Source organism: Dasypus novemcinctus, chromosome 10, assembly GCF_030445035.2.
Source record: "Dasypus novemcinctus isolate mDasNov1 chromosome 10, mDasNov1.1.hap2, whole genome shotgun sequence".
Classification (NCBI taxonomy): domain Eukaryota; kingdom Metazoa; phylum Chordata; class Mammalia; order Cingulata; family Dasypodidae; genus Dasypus; species Dasypus novemcinctus.
In genome coordinates this window covers 73,439,572-73,458,064 of record NC_080682.1, presented here as the reverse complement: position 1 = coordinate 73,458,064, position 18,493 = coordinate 73,439,572, and the positions used below count along the sequence as shown (strand labels likewise).

General features: G+C 33.8%; 1 protein-coding gene across 2 annotated transcripts in view; it reads left to right on the top strand.

Annotated features, from left to right (window-relative positions):
• The window catches only part of PRMT3 (protein arginine methyltransferase 3), a 155,330-nt gene that overhangs the window by 37,100 nt on the left and 99,737 nt on the right, over positions 1 to 18,493 (top strand). For both annotated transcript variants that reach the window (XM_012525660.4, XM_004459811.5), the window contains exons 8-9: positions 2,517 to 2,582; positions 11,088 to 11,209. In XM_012525660.4, coding sequence (XP_012381114.1) covers positions 2,517 to 2,582; positions 11,088 to 11,209 — 188 coding nt within the window. The remainder of the gene's footprint in view (positions 1 to 2,516; positions 2,583 to 11,087; positions 11,210 to 18,493) is intronic.

Sequence of the window (18,493 nt, the reverse complement as noted above, 5' to 3'; positions counted from 1 at the left end):
TTTCTTTTCACGCTGGGCGGCTTTCCTCACGGGCGCACTCCTTGCGCGTGGGGCTCCCCCACACGGGGGACACCCTTGCGTGGCACGGCACTCCTTGCGCGCATCAGCGCTACGCATGGCCAGCTCCACACGGGTCAAGGAGGCCCGGGGTTTGAACCGCGGACCTCCCATATAGTAGACGGACGCCATAACCACTGGGCCAAAGTCCGTTTCCCTACATTAACTTTCAAAATCCTTTGACATTTTATCTTTCTGAAGAAGTGTCCTTGTTGGCTAATATTGTAAGTTTGAGATACATCATTTTCTTTTTTGTTTTCAAAAGTCATTGTTCAACCTGCTTAGCATTTATCACAGATAACAGTGTCATTTAGTAATTTTGGAATAACTGCATTCCCCTCATTGTATCTGCAGCCAGCTCGTGCATCCTGTCTACCTTCATGAACACATAAAGATATAGTACTATTAAAGATATAGTACTTTTTGTGTTATGTAAAATTTATAGTATATAACTTTTCTGCTGTCCTTTAGCCCCATTTTCATAATTTTTTTTTTTGTATTAGGAAATACATTTGTAGGAAGAATTCCATGACACTTTACTAATCTTAAACTATATCTTGCTCCTTAGTATTGGAGCCCTATTTTGCTTCCTTTTATGTTTCTTAGTTTTAATAAATTGGTACAAAAGATTAATTTTCAATTTGTGTTTACTACCTTGTTTTGCATTGAACTATTAATCTTTTGTTAGAATAAATATTTAGAAATGGTTTAAGAGGGCTAGTCTTCCATTTCCTTGCTTTTCCATGTTTAAGGGGTTTTTCTTTCAAAGATTCAATTATTAATTGAAGCTGTGCTATGTATAAGAGACTATGTTTGGTCTACTTTGTGTTTCATTGCATTGGAGTGAGCATATGAAAGAAAATAGATGAGTAGAGAAAGAGCCAGAATGAAGGATTATAGTTCAGTCAAGCAGCAGTGCATGGAGTTAGGACAGCAGTTGGGATTCTATTGATTAAGTTGGATCAGTGGTGAGGCAATGTAATTGGTGATAGCTTTCCAAGTGACTGCTTTCTTTACCGATGGTCACCCTTTGTAGGTTTTGTTGTTTCAGCAAAAATCATGGCTTATAGTATAAGAAGAGTATCAAATAGGTACAAATGTATGAAAATGGTATGCTTTAAAAAGGACAGTTTTAGAATTAAATAGTTTATATGTATACACACAAACACATTTATTTAAATATGAGCTTTTTCTTTTAGTTTTTCTGGGAAGTACCTTTCAGAGGAGGATTTAATAAGCCTGATTAAAAATTTTGTTTGTAGAGAGTTAGAAATAATCATAGAAAGCATGGAATTAATTATGGATATTTTCCCTTTTAAGGTCCAGTAAATAAATGAAAAGAGTAGCTTTTTAATTAAAGTCTCCGTTATATGACTTTTTAAAAAAATTCCAATACTGACTTAAAAATGTTTTTTGGAGGGGTATGGATTGTATAACATTTTGCTATTGTTGCGTTTGCTATATTCTTTTTATCTAGTGTAAGAGCCAAAACTAGAATGCTTATTGTGCGATATTTGATCTTACTTAAATTTTAGTTCCTTAACAGAAGAGCCCCTTGCTGTTTAATTTGCTCTCAGTATGTATCTCAACTTAGATTATTTTAAAGGAATCAGTTCTGTTCATGAATGAAATGGTAGAGTTGAATGTCTTCCTTCATCTCAGGTCGTGTGAGCAGGGGTTGTTATTCTTAGCAAAAGGTCTGAGCTTGAATTGAAATTCAAAGAAACGTCATTCTTGTGGGGGGACATGTTGGTGCAGGTGTGATATATTATTAAATAATACACAGTATAGTGTCGACTTAGTAAGGGGTCCGTGGTTTTCACCTGACTGGCAGAGGGGTCCGCAGAACACAAAAGGTTAAGAACCCTTCCCTGCTCTAGAGTATAAGAGTCTTGTAATATGGGCTACAGGGCTAAAACTATTTACTTCTAGTCTTTATAAGCTTTTAAGCATTGTTTCCTACTACTGAAATTTCTTTATACAGAACAGGATTATAAATCAGATAGGTGCTGATCAGTGACTTTTTTGAAAAACCTACTCAGGTTAGTTTATTTTTCATTATGTAGCTAATTTTTACATTTTTTTCTTTCCTATATTTTAATATAGTTCTACTATAGGGAGTTAGGCTTTAGATTCCACACCCTATTTATATGAGCTAAACAACAAAGTTGAAGTGTTATAGTGATAATTATAAGGAAGAAAATATATACATTTTCAAGAATTTAGAGAGAGCTTACTTGACTTAGTGATTTCTTAAAAATAAAAATTTCCTCTGTATGTTGTTGTTATTTCTGATCTTTGTTATTTTCTTTTAGGAAAAAAATAAAAGCCTTGTTTCCCAAGCAGAAGTTCTCTGTAGAAAATTAGCAGCATGTAATAAAATAGCAAATATCTACCTAAAAAATATTTATTTGTTCAGACAATACTATAAACACAATGATTTCCTCTCTCTACCCTAGGACAAAGTACGAACAGAAAGTTACCGAGATTTTATATACCAAAATCCACATATTTTCAAAGACAAGGTGAGTAACAAGCTACAGAATTGTACATTTCATGTTGTTCTTGAGCAGCAAAAATCCTCTCTTGGGTCATCATAGTGATAGCCATTGATGTAATCTACTCTGGCTTTATTTCATGGGAGACTTTTATGATGCTGCTCTGTGGTGCAGAGTACTGATAACAGAAATGCTGATTGGTGCTGTCACTCACTTTACTCTTTTTTTCTCCTGCAAATTGAAGTTCATTAATTACAGTGACAGCTTAGTTAAACTTTTCTTATCCAGATAATTTTGTTTAAACCATATTTTTATTTACAATAATTACAGTGAATTTCGTATGTATCAGACAAATCCATACCAAACATACTATTTTACTTGTATTCTGGTTTGTATTAATCCAGTTTAAAATTAATAATTTAAATAAGTTATTTTTTTATGAATAGGGTCAAGTATTATAAGTTAGAATTTATTTTATGTGCTTTCTTTTAAGACCTCATTTATTTACCCCTTTATGAGAAACTACATATATATATATATTTAACCCATCATACAGTATATTAAAACTTGATTTGTGTGCATTTTGATAATTTGAGTCTTTTAAAAAGTTGTAACAAGAATTTCTAGTACAGTATGCCATTAAATAACATTTCCACATATTCATCCAAGTTTATTCCTCAAAAACATAATACCCAACAAGATTTTGCTGCAATTGATGCATACTTTTAAGGAAAAATTTGTGGCTTAATGTCTAAGAGATTATTTGCTTAAGTTTTTGGTTCCCCAGTGAAGTTTTCAGTTTAGCCAAGAATCCTTTGTGTCTTTTTTAGTCTTCCAACCTTCCTTGGCTCAGCTACTTGTCCAGATAGATCCGAAGGCAGGCATCCTTCCTGTCACCTCAAATAATGCCAATATTATTGCCCAGAAGGGATTGGCAAGTCCTGTCAGGAGACACTGTTACCCTCCTAGGAATCCAATACTTGCATTGACACTTTGATCAAGACTGAACTCCTACAGGAAAATGCTCTCACATCAGGATAGTTGTATTCATCCATTTGCTTCACTCTTATCAGGAGTAAGTCTGCAACTCCTGAATTTGGCAAAGGGATTTAATATAGAGAATCTAGACTCTGCCTTAAATGACCACATGCCACTTTGAAATATTTCTGTTGAACCAAAGAGACAAAACTAGAAAATTGTCAAAATATCTTATTAGATGGGAAGAAACTTTTCATTAATTTTGGGTAGCTTCTTCAATCCCTTTTAAGGACTAAAAGTTACTGGATAGTTTATGCTGTAATTATTAAAAACACAAATGCTATATCACCTGAGACAGTTTTATTTACAATTAGTCTTAACACTGCCTCAGGTTATTTCAAAGATGATCTTTCATTGTCTGGGTCTGTGTGTGTTTAATTGATGTAAGTCATTTTCCTCCCTTAGGAATATTTTCATTTTTATTTTTTTTCTCCCTTCTTTCATCCTTATTGGGGATTTGTCCACTAGTTTATTCAATAATATTATCATCTCTGCCATTTATAACTTTGGCTTGGGGATTTTTCTCCATTCTTTACGTTCAAGAAAATGTTTAGTGATAATGTATCAGGTTTATATAATGTCTCTCGCACTTCTGTTTTGAAAGATACTTCTTTAAGGGTATTTCATGGGCTTTATATGATACTACAGCAGTGACTAAAAACCTATATATTTTTAAAAATCCCTTTTTCTGAGTTTTGTATTGTTTTGAATGTAATCTGTATTGGCTTTTTATTTTCCATGCCTCTTACCTAAAACCAGTGTTTGACTTGCAATCCAGCTCACTTGGGCTACTCCCTGGGTGCTCTTATAGTTTTTGACCCAAATTCTGCCTATTCATGAAAGGTTTGTGATGGTATGTTTTAGTTTTCTGGGCTGCTCAAGCAAATACTATGAAATGGGTCGAGTTCAGAGAGACTGGGAAAATGTTAAATCAGGGCATCATCAAAGCTATGCTTTCTTCCCAAAGACTTGATGTTCTTGGGCTTCTTGCTGGGATCTTTGGTTCTTAACTCCTCTGTCATATGGCAGTGCATATGTGGACTCTCTTGGCTTCTCCATTCTTTTTCAGGTTTCATTAATTTTAGCTTCTTATTTCCTGTGGCTTTCTTTAATTGTCTGCCTTTCATTCTGTTTATAAAGAGCTCCAGTAATAGAATTCATCCTGATTGAGGTGTGCCACACCGTAACTGAAGTAACCTGAACAAAATTTCCTATAGTGGATTCGGATCCACAGGAATGGATTAAATTTAAGAACATGTTTTTCTGGGGAACAAACTGTTTCAGACCACCACAATGGTATTTGTTTGCTGATCTCCCCAAAGACAAATTATTTCATTTTTTATCATAGTTATCAGTTCTTTATATAAGCTATTTATTTGTTTATTTATTTATTTATTTATTTCTCTCCCCTTCCCCGATCTCTCCCCCCCAGTTGTCTGCTTTCTGTGTCCATTCACTGTGTGTTCTTCTGTGTCTGCTTGTATTCTTGTCAGCGGCATGGGAATCTGTCTCTTTTTGTTGTGTCATCTTGCTGCATCAGCTCTCCCAGTGTACAGTACCACTCTTGGGCAGGCTGCACTTTCTTCCACGCTGGGCAGCTCTCCTTATGGGGTGCACTCCTTGCGCATGGCGCTCCCCCACACGGGGGACACCCCCGTGTGGCTGGGCACTCCTTGCATGCATCAGCACTGCACATGGGCCAGCTTACTACTCGGGTCAGGAGGCCTTGGGTTTGAACCCTGGACCTCCCATGTGCTAGACTGTCGCTCTATCCATTGAGCCAAATCTGCTTCCCTGTATAAGCTTTTTAGATACTTTTTATTTGACTAAGAATTTGACTTTTTATTTAACAAAGAATTTTTCATATTTAATTTTTATATTTGTATTCAAGTGCTGGGGACATTTCATTAATTTAATATCTATGTTTAAAAAACTATTTTGTTTCCAGTGAAACAAATTATGTTACTATTAAAAATGTTAACTTTATATTTCTAGTAGATTTTGCCCAGATTTTTATTTTATTTTCCTCCCTAATACGTTGTATAGAAATTAAGCATATACTAGTCTGGAAATCACTAGTCCTGGCTTATTAGGAACCAGATATGTAATTTTGGGCAAATCATTGACTGTCTTTGGACCTCATCTGTAAAATTATTTTTAAAAATCTCTTTTGCTTCTAAAATTCTTTGATTTCTGTTAATTGTAAAAGTACCATCACTGTTTTGCTTCGAGCCATATTCTTTTAATACTTTATATAAGGATTCTGTTAAGTGAAAGTAAGTTAGAGGTTTCTTCACTAAACCTCTGAATAATAGACATACCTTTGTCTTGTAATAAGTGAGAAAATACTGAAAAGATTCAAGTATTAGTAATCATAGAATTAATAAACAAAAATTTAAGTAATTGTAAATACTTCTATATGTATAGAGCAAAATAATTTAGTTCAAAGATTTATACCCAGTCATTTTCTACCTCTGAATTTTAATTGGAACAGAATTACAGAAATTGTATTATACATTTTCACACAAAGTACATCATCATGGAAAACATAATTTGTAATTATTTTGTTGTGTTCTATTTATTCCTCTCACTGAGGAGATTAAATCTGCCAAAGTTAAAAAAAAAAAAGCTTATTTATAATTGGGTACTTTGGTACTTTGTCTAAGATACTTGCATAAAACTTTTCAGTTTAATTAGTTTGGCTTGTCATTTTTGGTTATTCATGAATATACTGTGTTATAAAAATTATATTTATTTTTTAACCCCTTAAAACACATGCATGGCATGATTTTCTATAATTAATATTATATATTCTCAGCTTTTATATTTCTAAGTGATTTGAGATACTTTTTTATTACACTATGGAAGAAGATTTAAAAATATAAAACTATATATTTAAAGCATTTAATAATTTATAGATTACTTTCAAACATGTCTCATTGTCAGTACACAATATACATCTCAATAATCAGGGCAAGTATTTATCTCCATTTTACACAGGAGGAAACTTAAACTAATAGGTTAATTGACTTGCCTCAAATACACGACTAATAATAATATAATAAATTTTTAAAATCCAGGGCTTTTTCCACCAATTCTAGTGCCCTTAACTCTGTGCTGGTACCTTTTGAACACCAATATGTTAATATAGAATAAGTAAGTAATTAGCGTAGGGCCCATTACCTATATATTAATTCACACTATTTTTCATACTGTGGATCATATGATTTCTGTGTGCCCTCATGACAAAGTATGTTCATGAAATTATTTTAATATAATTATTTTTTAATGTGTGAAATAGCAGTCTTTCCATAATTTTTATTACCAATATCTCCATTTGCTTTTATCTTCTACATTAGATAGAAAATTTAATATCACAACATAGTTTATGTGTCACACTATGTAACACACAGTAGAAATTCATTTTACAAAAGGGTGCTCATAATTTTAAAATGTTTTTCTTTCTTCCTTCTTTCCCTTCTCCCTTTCTCCTTGCCTCCTTTCTTTCCTTTTTTTTTTAATGGTTTAATAATTTTATTTTACTGTTTCTAAATGATCTTAGGTGTAAAGATTAGTATTTCTTTAAACAAAATCCTTGCATAGTTAAAAATATTGGATATTTAAAACAATAAAATGGATTTTTCTTTTTAGTGTTTTTTCGTTTTTAAAATAAATTTGTTGAAGTATATTGCTCATATAAATATACATAAACTAGTAAGTGGATAATAATAGTTGTGAACTTACAAAATAAACATACATACTATCATATAGGACTCTCATATCTCACTCTACTACCAATACCTTGTGTTGTTATGAAACATTTTTAACAAATGCTTAAAGAGCATCCTCAAAATATTACTACCAACCAAAGTGTTTACATTTGGTGTATTTTTCCCCCAACCCACCCTTTTTTTTTTTTTATTTTTATATCACTTATACATGTACATGCATAAACAATAAGTGCATAATAAAAGCTGTGAATTTACAAAGCTAACATGCATAACCTCATACCAGGGTCCCATACATCAACCCACCACCACCACCTTGCATTGTTGTGAGACATTTGTTACAAATTATGAAAGAATGTCATCAAAAACTTACTACTAACTATAGTCCATATCTTATATTTGGTGTATTCTTCTCCCAGCCCACCCTATTAATATTTTTAAAAATATATTCTTATTGCAGAATTTGTGAACTTACAAAACAATCATGTACATGTACAGAATTCCCATACAGTACCCCTCTATCTACACAACACATAGTGGTGGAACAGTTGTTACAGATTATGAGACATTACCATCAAACTGTTACCACTAACCATGGTCCATACCATGGTACATTTGGCACACTTTTTCCATACCTCCCCCATTATCAACACAGTACATCTTTGGCATAGTTGCATGAATATTACGGTATTGCTGTTAACCACAGCCTATAGGTCACTCCAATTGTATTTTTCCCATGCTTCTCCACATTCCCACCACCCTGTATTAATGATGTACATCTTCTCTAGCTTACGAAGGACACTCTTGCCTCTGTACCATCAACCACGGTTCTCATCCACCTCTAGGTTCACTGTGTCATTCAGTCCCCAGGTTATTCTCTAGCTTTCTTTCAATTGACATTTACATCCCTGGAATACCCTTTTCAGCCACATTCCTATTTATAAACCAGCTGTTACTCACTATAAGTGTTAACATCAACTCTATCCATTTCTACACTTTTACAGTAAAGTTAATTAAAACTTCTACATCCATTAACCATTAGTAGTCCGTCTCAGTCCTCCTCTTATCTCTCTAAAGAATCCACCCACCACAAGGTCTTGAAGATGCTTTCCTCCATTTTCTTCTAGCAGCTGTATGGTTCTTGCTTTTATATATAGGATTTTGATCCTAATAGATTGAAAGTGAAAGGCTGGAAAAAGATATTCCAGGCACGTAGTAATCTTTCCTTCCTTTCTTAATACTGTTTCAGTTCACAGAGCTCTTGTGCAGGCCATATAGTTTACTCAGATTTAATTTAACTTTGGGTGGCATTTAATCTTACTACGCACTCATAATTAATTTCTATTTGTAGTCCATTGAAAAAATCCCCAGTTAGGTGCCTTCTCTATGCTTTTGGTTATTATCTACAGTTATAATTGATTCACTTTTTTTTTCTTTCTTTTTTTTTCAAATGAATTACCAAAAAAGGAATTAAAAAAATAAAGTAAACCGAATTCCTTCATCATCTTAGAAAATGTTGGTTTATTCTGTTATCATTTCCAGTTCTTTCTTTAATTCTAGTAAGTGTTAGTTTGTCTAATCACCTTATTCTGAGCTGCATGTAATAATAATTAATAATGCAATTAAAATATAATTAAAATACAGGCTTTATAAACAGATTCACCTCCATTTGAATGCTAGCTCTACAATTTATCAGTTGCTGACCCTAGACCCATTACTTACCCTCTCTGAAGCTCTCTTTCATCTTTTGTGAAATGAGGATTTTAAAAAAAATTATATATGTGTATTTATATAAATTTTATGTATTTATGTATTTGTTTTTATAGTGTTTTAAAAAAACACACTCCAATTGGAGTATACTGTACATGTCCTTCCAGACTTGGCTTTCTTCAATCAGAAATATATCTTGCGAGATCATTCATTATTAGCATTCTTTGTAATACTCTAATATGTAATGTAGGTATTAGCTGTTTCCATTTTTTATTGGAATAAAAATGCTGCATATATTAATATGTTATTAAAAATCTTTTTATATATGAGAGAGTGCAATTATAGGATCAATCCCTAACTTGGGTCAAGAAGTGTATAATTTGAATGGTTTTAGTGTAACTACCTCAATGTCTATTAGTAGAAAACGAGATCGGTAGATTATGGTACAGCCATAAAATGGAATCCTGTACAGCTACAGTAAAGGAAAGAAGCTCTTTAAACTGATACGGAAAGATCTCTAAATTATATTGTTAAGTAAAAAAAAGTAAAATTTAGCCTAGTAAGTATAATGTGCTGCCATTTGTTTAAAAAAGGGAAAGAAAATATATTGTAGTAGAGGGTATATGCATAAAAATTCTCTGGAAGGATAAATAAGAAGCATACCTTTTGATGTATAAGCTATATGAGTATATTTATTTCTTAGTCAAAAAATAAAATAATGGTTAAACAGTATAATAGATTCCTAGATCTCATTCTGAGAATAAAATTCAGAGACTGTGTGATCTGACCTTACCTCTAAGTAACTGCTTTTTTCCTCACTCAGCTGTCGGTTGTTAAGTAACCTCTCTATTCTCACCAGCCTTCTTGCTTGTCTTGCATTTAATACCCTCCATGGCAAGAATGCACTTCCAGGTCTTTGCATAGCACACTTTTTCACTTCAATCAGTTCTGTACACATGTGTATTAGAGAAGTATTGTCAGACGTAGCTGAAAATTGAAAAGGGCATGTCTCCTCTCCTGCTGTAAACTCTCCTCTGCTCTGTTGTTCTTTATAACACTGACCAGTACTTGACATTATTTTATATTCTTTCTTTATTCATTGTTTCCCCCACAAGATTGTAAGCTACTTTAGAACAGGTCCTGTTTATTGTTGTATCCATCACCAAGATCAATATCTGACACTTAGTGGTACTCAGCAAATACTTAGAGTAGGAGGATACTGAAATAATTTCATATTTTAGGACAAGTATATATAATTTTAGATATTGACAGTGAAAGACTTAAAACACTACAGTGTTCAGTAATTTCACAGGGTAGTATACCTCCAAGTATTTTGCTTAATAGGTTCCCTTGGTGATTTGTTTTTTTTTTTTTTTTCCACTGTGAACTGAACAGGTTTTACTATACTATTCTGGGAAGAGCATATAAAATTCCTAATTTAGAAATAATTGCTCCCTTACCCCCAAGTATCATCTTAAACTTTAGTTCTTCTATTTACTTTTTTTTCACCAATAATTATTATTTCACAACTTAAATTCACAAATTACAAAATTCTAGAAGTTAACTTGATATTATACTTGTATTATTAAAAGAGATGAATATTTAATTTGGAGGATGGAGGGGATATGTAATATTCTATATCTTTGATTCCTTTATAGCCATTTTAAATTGTATTAGATCAGACTATATCGCTTAAACTACTTCCTGCTACTCATACTTTAGAAAGTTTGTTTTTGTTAAAATTTAGAATCACTAATTTAGACCATTCATGCAATAGGGAAATTAAAAGCAGAGAATAATCCCCTACTGAGAAGTCTATGGAAATTCCCTTACTTCATATAAAACATTAATTAAATTTAGCATTGTTGGACATTTTTGCAACAGATTATGGCCAACAAAAGAACCCATAGTAAATAATACCTTCAATTTAAGCAAGTAAAAGTTATTGCCATATTTGATCTATACCTAGCCAGATATAATCTGGCTCGAAAATTGCAATAAATTTAAAATACCAGATCTTTTTAAATATCTCTTTTTTGTTTGTTAATTACACCAGGTTGTTTTGGATGTTGGTTGTGGAACTGGAATTCTCTCTATGTTTGCTGCTAAAGCTGGTGCGAAGAAAGTTGTTGGAGTTGATCAATCTGAAATACTTTACCAGGCAATGGATATCATAAGGTAGATACATGTTAAGGCATAATATAAGATTACTTTTTAAATTTGACATTTGCTTACTTAAAGTTTTCTTGTCTTTAATAGCTGCCTATTGCAGCCCCAGTACATTATTGGTATTCCTTCTCTAAAAATATCACCTTGCTTCTGCACAAATGGGTAGAAGTAAAAATCCAAAATAAATGTGTGCACCTCACTTCAGCAAATGAAAACTATAGTCCTAAGGAAATGCTTTTCCATCTACTCAAAAATAATACGTTTAGCCTTCCTTCTCATCTTTAGTTCTTTCACTTTTGAAGCCAGAGCTATAGAGATATATAGCAGTATTCACAGGATTCTACACAAACATGTTTTGGATATAATTTAAAGTTATCTTAGCTATGTGAGAACATAGCTTTTTAACTTTGAAAGGACAAGAATTTTAGAAGATTTTTACACGGGGATGGTGAAGTTTCAACCCAGCAAACTAGCATAATACTGTTTCATTTAAAGCCTGAGGGTCAATGAAGAAACTGGGATGTAAAACTTGAGCTCTGACAAACTTTTAGGGTAAAATAGATTAATTAGAATAGTTAGATACACCTAGTTTATTTGAATAAGGATTACCCTGCCTCTAATAGTCACTATGGCATCAAAGCACTTGTCTTAAAATTTACTGCATGTATTTTTGTAAAGGGAGTTTGATCTTGTTGCATTCAAATATTTTACAGTGGAACACTAATTTTAACCTAGTGGTGGAATATAAAGCAAATATTTCAAAGCAGTGTTGATCCACTCAATCTTGTAAGGTATAATTTTAATGAGATTCTCTGCTGTCTAGAAAGTAAACCTGAAATTTGCTGGAGTATCAGATAGTTGTAGAGAGGAAACACATAGGAAATGTAGTGATGAAATCAAAATCAGTTTCACCACTTCATTGTTTTGTTTTCTTTAATTTTAACAGTCAGGAAATTACATTTGTAACAGATTACTACTGAGCATGGAGAGTGTAGCAAAATTACTAAAACTGAAGTTTATATTCAGTAAAAATACTTATTTAGCTAAGTGAACATGTATAGAATATGTCTTTATTATAAATTTATATAAATTGCAAAAGTATACTTCTGTATTTTAAAAATTGCACATGGAATATATGCTGGGAAATTTATTGAAGAAAAGAGTTTTACTTTGCAACTGTTACTATAGAAGCTTTATTATTGATTTAAAGGGAATAGTTTTATATTGTTACTTTGTAGTAAGGTGGTTTTTAAAAATTTTTTTTTTCATTTGAGAAGTTGTGAGTTAAAACAGTCTTGCATACCTTACAGAATTCCCATACATCACCCCACCATCAACAGCTTACATTGTTGGGACACATTTGTTACAAACGATTAAGAACAGTGCCATAATATTACTGCTGTCTCTATCCATAGCTTATATTTGGTGTATTTTTCCCACAAACCATCATTTTAATAGCACAATATATTAGTATTATATATTTGTTTTAGTTCATGAGAGAAAGTTACTATATTTGTACTTTTAACCACAGTCCATCTTTCACCTCGGGGTTCACTGTGTTATATGATCCCCTGCCTTGTTCAGTCCATCCCAAGTGTATGCTCAGCAACTCTCAGTTTCATCACAGAGTTGTGCCCTCATTGGCTCAGAACGTTTTCATTGATCCAAAAGGAAAATCCCATAATCCCATATACCCCCCCTCATACCCTTAGCACTGAAATAGTACCTTCTTTGCCATTGCTCTAAAAATATTACAATATTCCTGTTAACTGTACTTTATATGTTACATTAGTTGTATTTTCCCCGTGTATCTCCATTCTTAACACCTTGTAGTAGAGGATCATTCTTATATTCGTACTATTAACCACAATCATCCTCCACCACTGAAATCACTGTTACGGAGACTCTAGTAGTAAGTTTTATTTAACAAAACAAATTTCATCCATGTAAGAGTTGTTTTTCCAATTATTTATGAAGCCCCTATGCATGATTACTCCCATTCCCATCCCCTTTATAAAGTATAGAAACTGAGCAAGTAAAAGTACTTAGAAGGCCAAGGAAGCAAATTTATCTTCTCTCAGTTTTTAGTACTCATGACCAGGCTCATGCAACTGGTTAGTTTGTTGAACTCCTTTCACTCAATTCGTAATTTTTTTTCCAGATGAACACTATCAAAGGTTATGGTTGTTGTTATCAAAATACAGTGATATTCATATAGGCCTTTGTCTGACCTTACGTTATATGGCCATGTGTAAGACCCAGTATAATAGCATGATTTTTTATTGGTCATTATCATAGACATGATGATTAGAGCAGAGGTGAACAATTTTTCACCACATATATTTTGCTAAATTATAAAATAAGAAACTTTTCCCCCCAAATAAACAGTTGTATGGTCTGTTGTCTCCTTCCACTACAGAGATATGTTTTGCCTCTTAAAATGTAGCTTTGAAATAGCAGTTTTTCCTGAGGAGAGTTTAAGAAAATTTTTTGACATTTTCATCTACCTGACTGAAGAGATAATGATATGTATGTCCATATACATATTACTCAGTTTCAGTAATTATCAACACTTTACCAGCTTGTTCAATCTGTCCATTCCCCCCACCTTTTTTTCACCTTGGAGTATTTTAAAGTAAATCCTATACATGTCAATAAATATTTCTTGCAATACATCTTAGTATTTTTTTTCTTTTTCTTTCTCTGGAGCATGAGCTAGGGATAGGAAGTTTGTGCCTGAGAGCCTTTATTGAAAACAAATAAGCACTCAGTCTTCAGGTATTCCAATTTAATAATAAAATGCTAACATCAATTTAGTACTTACTACTATAAAGTTTAGTATAATTACAATACATTATAGAGATTAAGAAACTGAGGCACAGGTAAGAGGATGTAGCTCAAGTGGTTGAGCACCTGCTTCTCACATATAAGATTCCAGGTTCAATCCCCGGTACCTCCTAAAACCAAGTAAACAAATGAAAAACCAGTTGTCATAGGGGAGAAGATGTAGCTCAGTGGTTGACCGCCTGCTTCCCATGTATGAAGTCCTGGGTTCAATCCTTAATACTGCCTAAAAAAGAAAAGAAAAGAAACTGAGGCACAGAAATTAAGTAACTCTAACTCTCCTTATTAGGAGTTGAGCCAAGATTAGAACCCAGATAGTCTGACTCCATAGTTCAACCTCATTGTCAGTTTGCTATGCTATATCCGCATTTAACTATTTACAGAATACGTGCTGATTACCTTCAATAGTTTTTTTACTTAGAACCTATAGAGAATTTGAAGAGGAGGTCTTTTTGATGGCAGTAAGACAATATTGTATTTTTCTTCAGGAATGTTCTTCTTTTGACTTTTTTATAGTATGAAAAGCACTTGTTTCTTTTTAAAATATTTTCTATTTATTTTTAAAGGATACATAGATCACACAAAATGTTACATTAAAAAATATAGGAGTTTCCCATATGCCCCACTCCCCACACCCCCCACTTTTCCCACAGCTACAACTTCTTTCCTTAGTGTGGTATATTCATTGCTTTTGATGAATACATTTTGGAGCACTGCTACACAGCATGGATTATAGTTTACATTGTAGTTTACACTCTCTACCAGTCCATTGAGAGGGTTATGGTAGGATATATAATGTCCTGCATCTGTCCCTACAATATCATTCAGGACGACTCCTAAGTCCCAAAAATGCCTCCATATCACACCTCTTTTTCCCTCTCCCTGCCTTCAGCAACTCCTGTGGCCACTGTCTCCACATCAGTGATATCATTTCTTCCATTGCTAGAGTCACAATAATTCTATAGAATACCAGTAAGTCCACTCTAGTTCATATTTTATTCCTCATCCTGAGGACCCTGGGATGGCAATGCCCCCTCCACCTCTCAATTGAGAGGGCACTTCGATCCCACACAGCTGGTGGGTGGGACTTTCGTGCCCACAGCTGTAGACTCTCTTGGTTCCTTGGGGTGGTGGTTGTCCATCCGCACCTCCCTGTCAGGTGACCTCGGTAAGTCTACCCAGCTGGAGAGTAGGCACTGCAACACTGCTCTTGGTTTATAAAATGAGGTTGACCATAGTGTTGACCATTTCATAAAGGATTAAATCTGTTTATTGTGCTTTGCAAAGTAGTTGGGGTATAACTGTTGACTCAGTGTTATAATAATATTAATTATTAGTGGTGGTGTCTTAGGCTTGTTATCAGTGCCTCCAATAATGCTTTATCTTTGCATGGTTATCTAAAATGATCATTCATTGCAGATATCAAAAGATGGTGGCTTTCGTTTTGTCATTCCACTTCAGTCTGTATTCTTTGACTTACAACAAAGTCAAGATTTAGCTAATTTTATTCTTCATTCAGACTACTCTTTTGAACTCCACTCTCACCATCTACATTTGTCTATTCTTGCATATTGAAACTTTTTATAACTATTATCAATGAAAGTAGACTCTGAATTTTCTTCATAGAGTGCATCTTTAGCTCCTCTGAGACTTTTTTCTCTGTCAGAAATCTACTGTACACTTTAGAATTTCTTTGTAAAACTTCATAAGATTACATCTGTAAGTCTACTTTAAATCCTGAAAGATAGATACTTTAAAAATAAGTTTTATCTCTTTCCTTTTAAAAAAAAGTGCTAACATTTCTAAAGAAACAAATTTAGAATGGAGTGTGTTTTGGTTGTTAAAGTAAACTGATATATATATATATTATGTATATGGCAGGGCTTAAGAAGAAAGTCATACTGGCTACTTTGAGATATGAATGAAGTAGAATATAGATTTTCAAAGATGTTCTATTAGCAGGGGCAAATAGAACTCAAAGCCATACATCGAAGAACGAGGAATTGTTTCTTATTGTTGCTTTCATACTTTGAACCCTGCAGTGAATGATGATTCAGAAACATAAACTTACCTAAGGACAGCAAAGCTATTCAATTGCCAGCCAATTGTATATTATATTCACCCTCAGGAAACAGAGGTACCTTCTGCTAATATTTTTAGCATTATACTGACTTGCCTTTGGTTTCTCATTGACTCAGCCACAGAATAGCTCATTATTCAGACTTTTGGATGTTATTGCAGAAGAGTTTTCATGAGAAGGTTGATCCATTATACAGGCAGAGTGAAGTACTTTAAATCTCAGTATGACATTTAAGATGCAATCTTTTATATTGCCTCTGTCTAGAATACTGTTAGAAATGAAGCATTAAGAAAAGCATAGAGAATATTTTGATCTGTTGTCCTGGTTACGTAAGTGTCCTTCTTTCACCTGTAGGACAGGGGCTTATCTTCTTCATCTTTTGAATTTCTAACATCTGATACTGGTGTCTGATACTGGTAGAAACTTAGTAAAGGTTTTTGAGTAGACCTTAAGTGTCTCAAGGTAATTGTTTTTAATGTGATGGTGATATACCTACGATCTGGTGTAGGATTATAAAATATACCAGCAGAAATTCTTAAAGTAAGGGGTGTTCCTTCATATTTTGTTGCTAAATTTAATAGAATTAACATGGAAGGCTCAGATAAAACTAAAGAAGATTTTAAACTGCTGATGAGGCTAAAATGGTTTAAAAAAAAAAAAAAAACAACCAAAAAGCATATTTTGCTGCTGAAAAGCCATATATAATGGATGAAGACATTGAAGGAGATCAAGATACCTTACAAGCAAACAAAATTTAGTTCTTCCTTCAAAACCCCCAAACCACCCCCAAATTCCTACATTTCCTGTCCATTCAGTGGGCCCATCTTAGGGGTCACAGAACCACCCATAAGTTCAGTGACTCAATGGAAGAACTCACACATGTAATATAAAGTTGTGCTCAGGTCTAAGATTTATTGCCTCAGTGACTATAGTGCAGAAACAGCAGGATCAGATAACCATAGTCAAAGGCTGGAGAGACCAAGTGCAGACTTCTGAGTCCTCCCCATCTCTCGTTAGAGACACAAGACACATTTTTCCCCCCAGTTGTGAACTTCAGAGATACATAGGAGATGTCTCTACCCAGAAAGTTTCCTTGAGTCTTAGAGTTCATAATTCTTGAAGGGAGCTGGTCATGTAGGCGCATACCTGCCATCTGTCCAGTTCATGGTTTGGACCCCAAACCAGGCACAAAGAAAACTTCGTGAATCTTCGTGTTTACTTTAAATGTGCTGTCACAGCTTTGGGCATGTTAGTTAATATCTTTATGCAGTAACTACATGAAGATTTCCAGGAATTTTGTGCTCAGAGTTTGATCAAGAGTCATTACTATGGATTCAAGAAACAGCAGGTCTGCATAAAAACAGACCTGCTGTATTGACTCATTTGAAATCTGGAATTCATCCTCGATCTCCTCACCTGTACCCAACTAACCCTGTTGGAGACTGAGCTATGTTAATTGTTGATCCATGATGTTTCTCATTGCCTCTCCCTCTGCTAATAAGTGCCTTAATTCATTTTCTTCTATCTTACACATGAGTTACTGCATCTGCATATAACTGGCCCTGTTGTTTATACTTTGTCTTTGCCTTAGACTCTGCTCTCCACCATGTGTTCTGCATTGTGTAGCAAGATTGATTTCCCTTTAAGTCTTCCTCCACTCCAAGGAAAGAAAGAAGAAAGGGAAGAAAAATGTTTCTGTTTTTGCATTGGGAAAACATAAAAGAGGATAAAAAAAGAAACAAAAAAGACCTGTGATCCTACTATCAGAGATAACTATCAAGTCCTAAAAGTCCCAGTTTCCACAGGAGATAAAATCCATTAGAAATGTAAAACTTTACTAGAATATCAGCTCCCCAAGATTAGACAGGAATTTTTCTTTTCTTTGTTCACTTATGTGCCTGCCCCAAGTACTTGGTAGGGGACCTGACACATAGTAGCCATTCAATATAAATACTTATCCAATAGATGTATGGATGAATATATCTTTAAGACCTAGGATATCAAATATTCAAAGACAAATGAATCATCATTATCATTTACCAAAGCCTGAATGCTCATTGTCTCTGCTTGAATCATATTCTTTTCATCACTTTCCTCCCACTCTGTTAGAAGATGAGTTATTCCTATTTCATGCAGTAAATATCCTTAATGCTAGTAATTCCACGATGTCACACCTGAAAATACAAGAGATACATTTGGAAGGGGGACAGCACATGTAATGACCTTGTTCTGATTCCACTGTCCCCACATTTGAAATTATCTTCCTGGTAGGGTTTATTTCCTGTTGATGTACATCTCTTCCCATCTCAAAGGTTAAGGATTCTCGATTTTTGTTTACTGTTGTAAATGGATTCCATTCCCTAATAAAG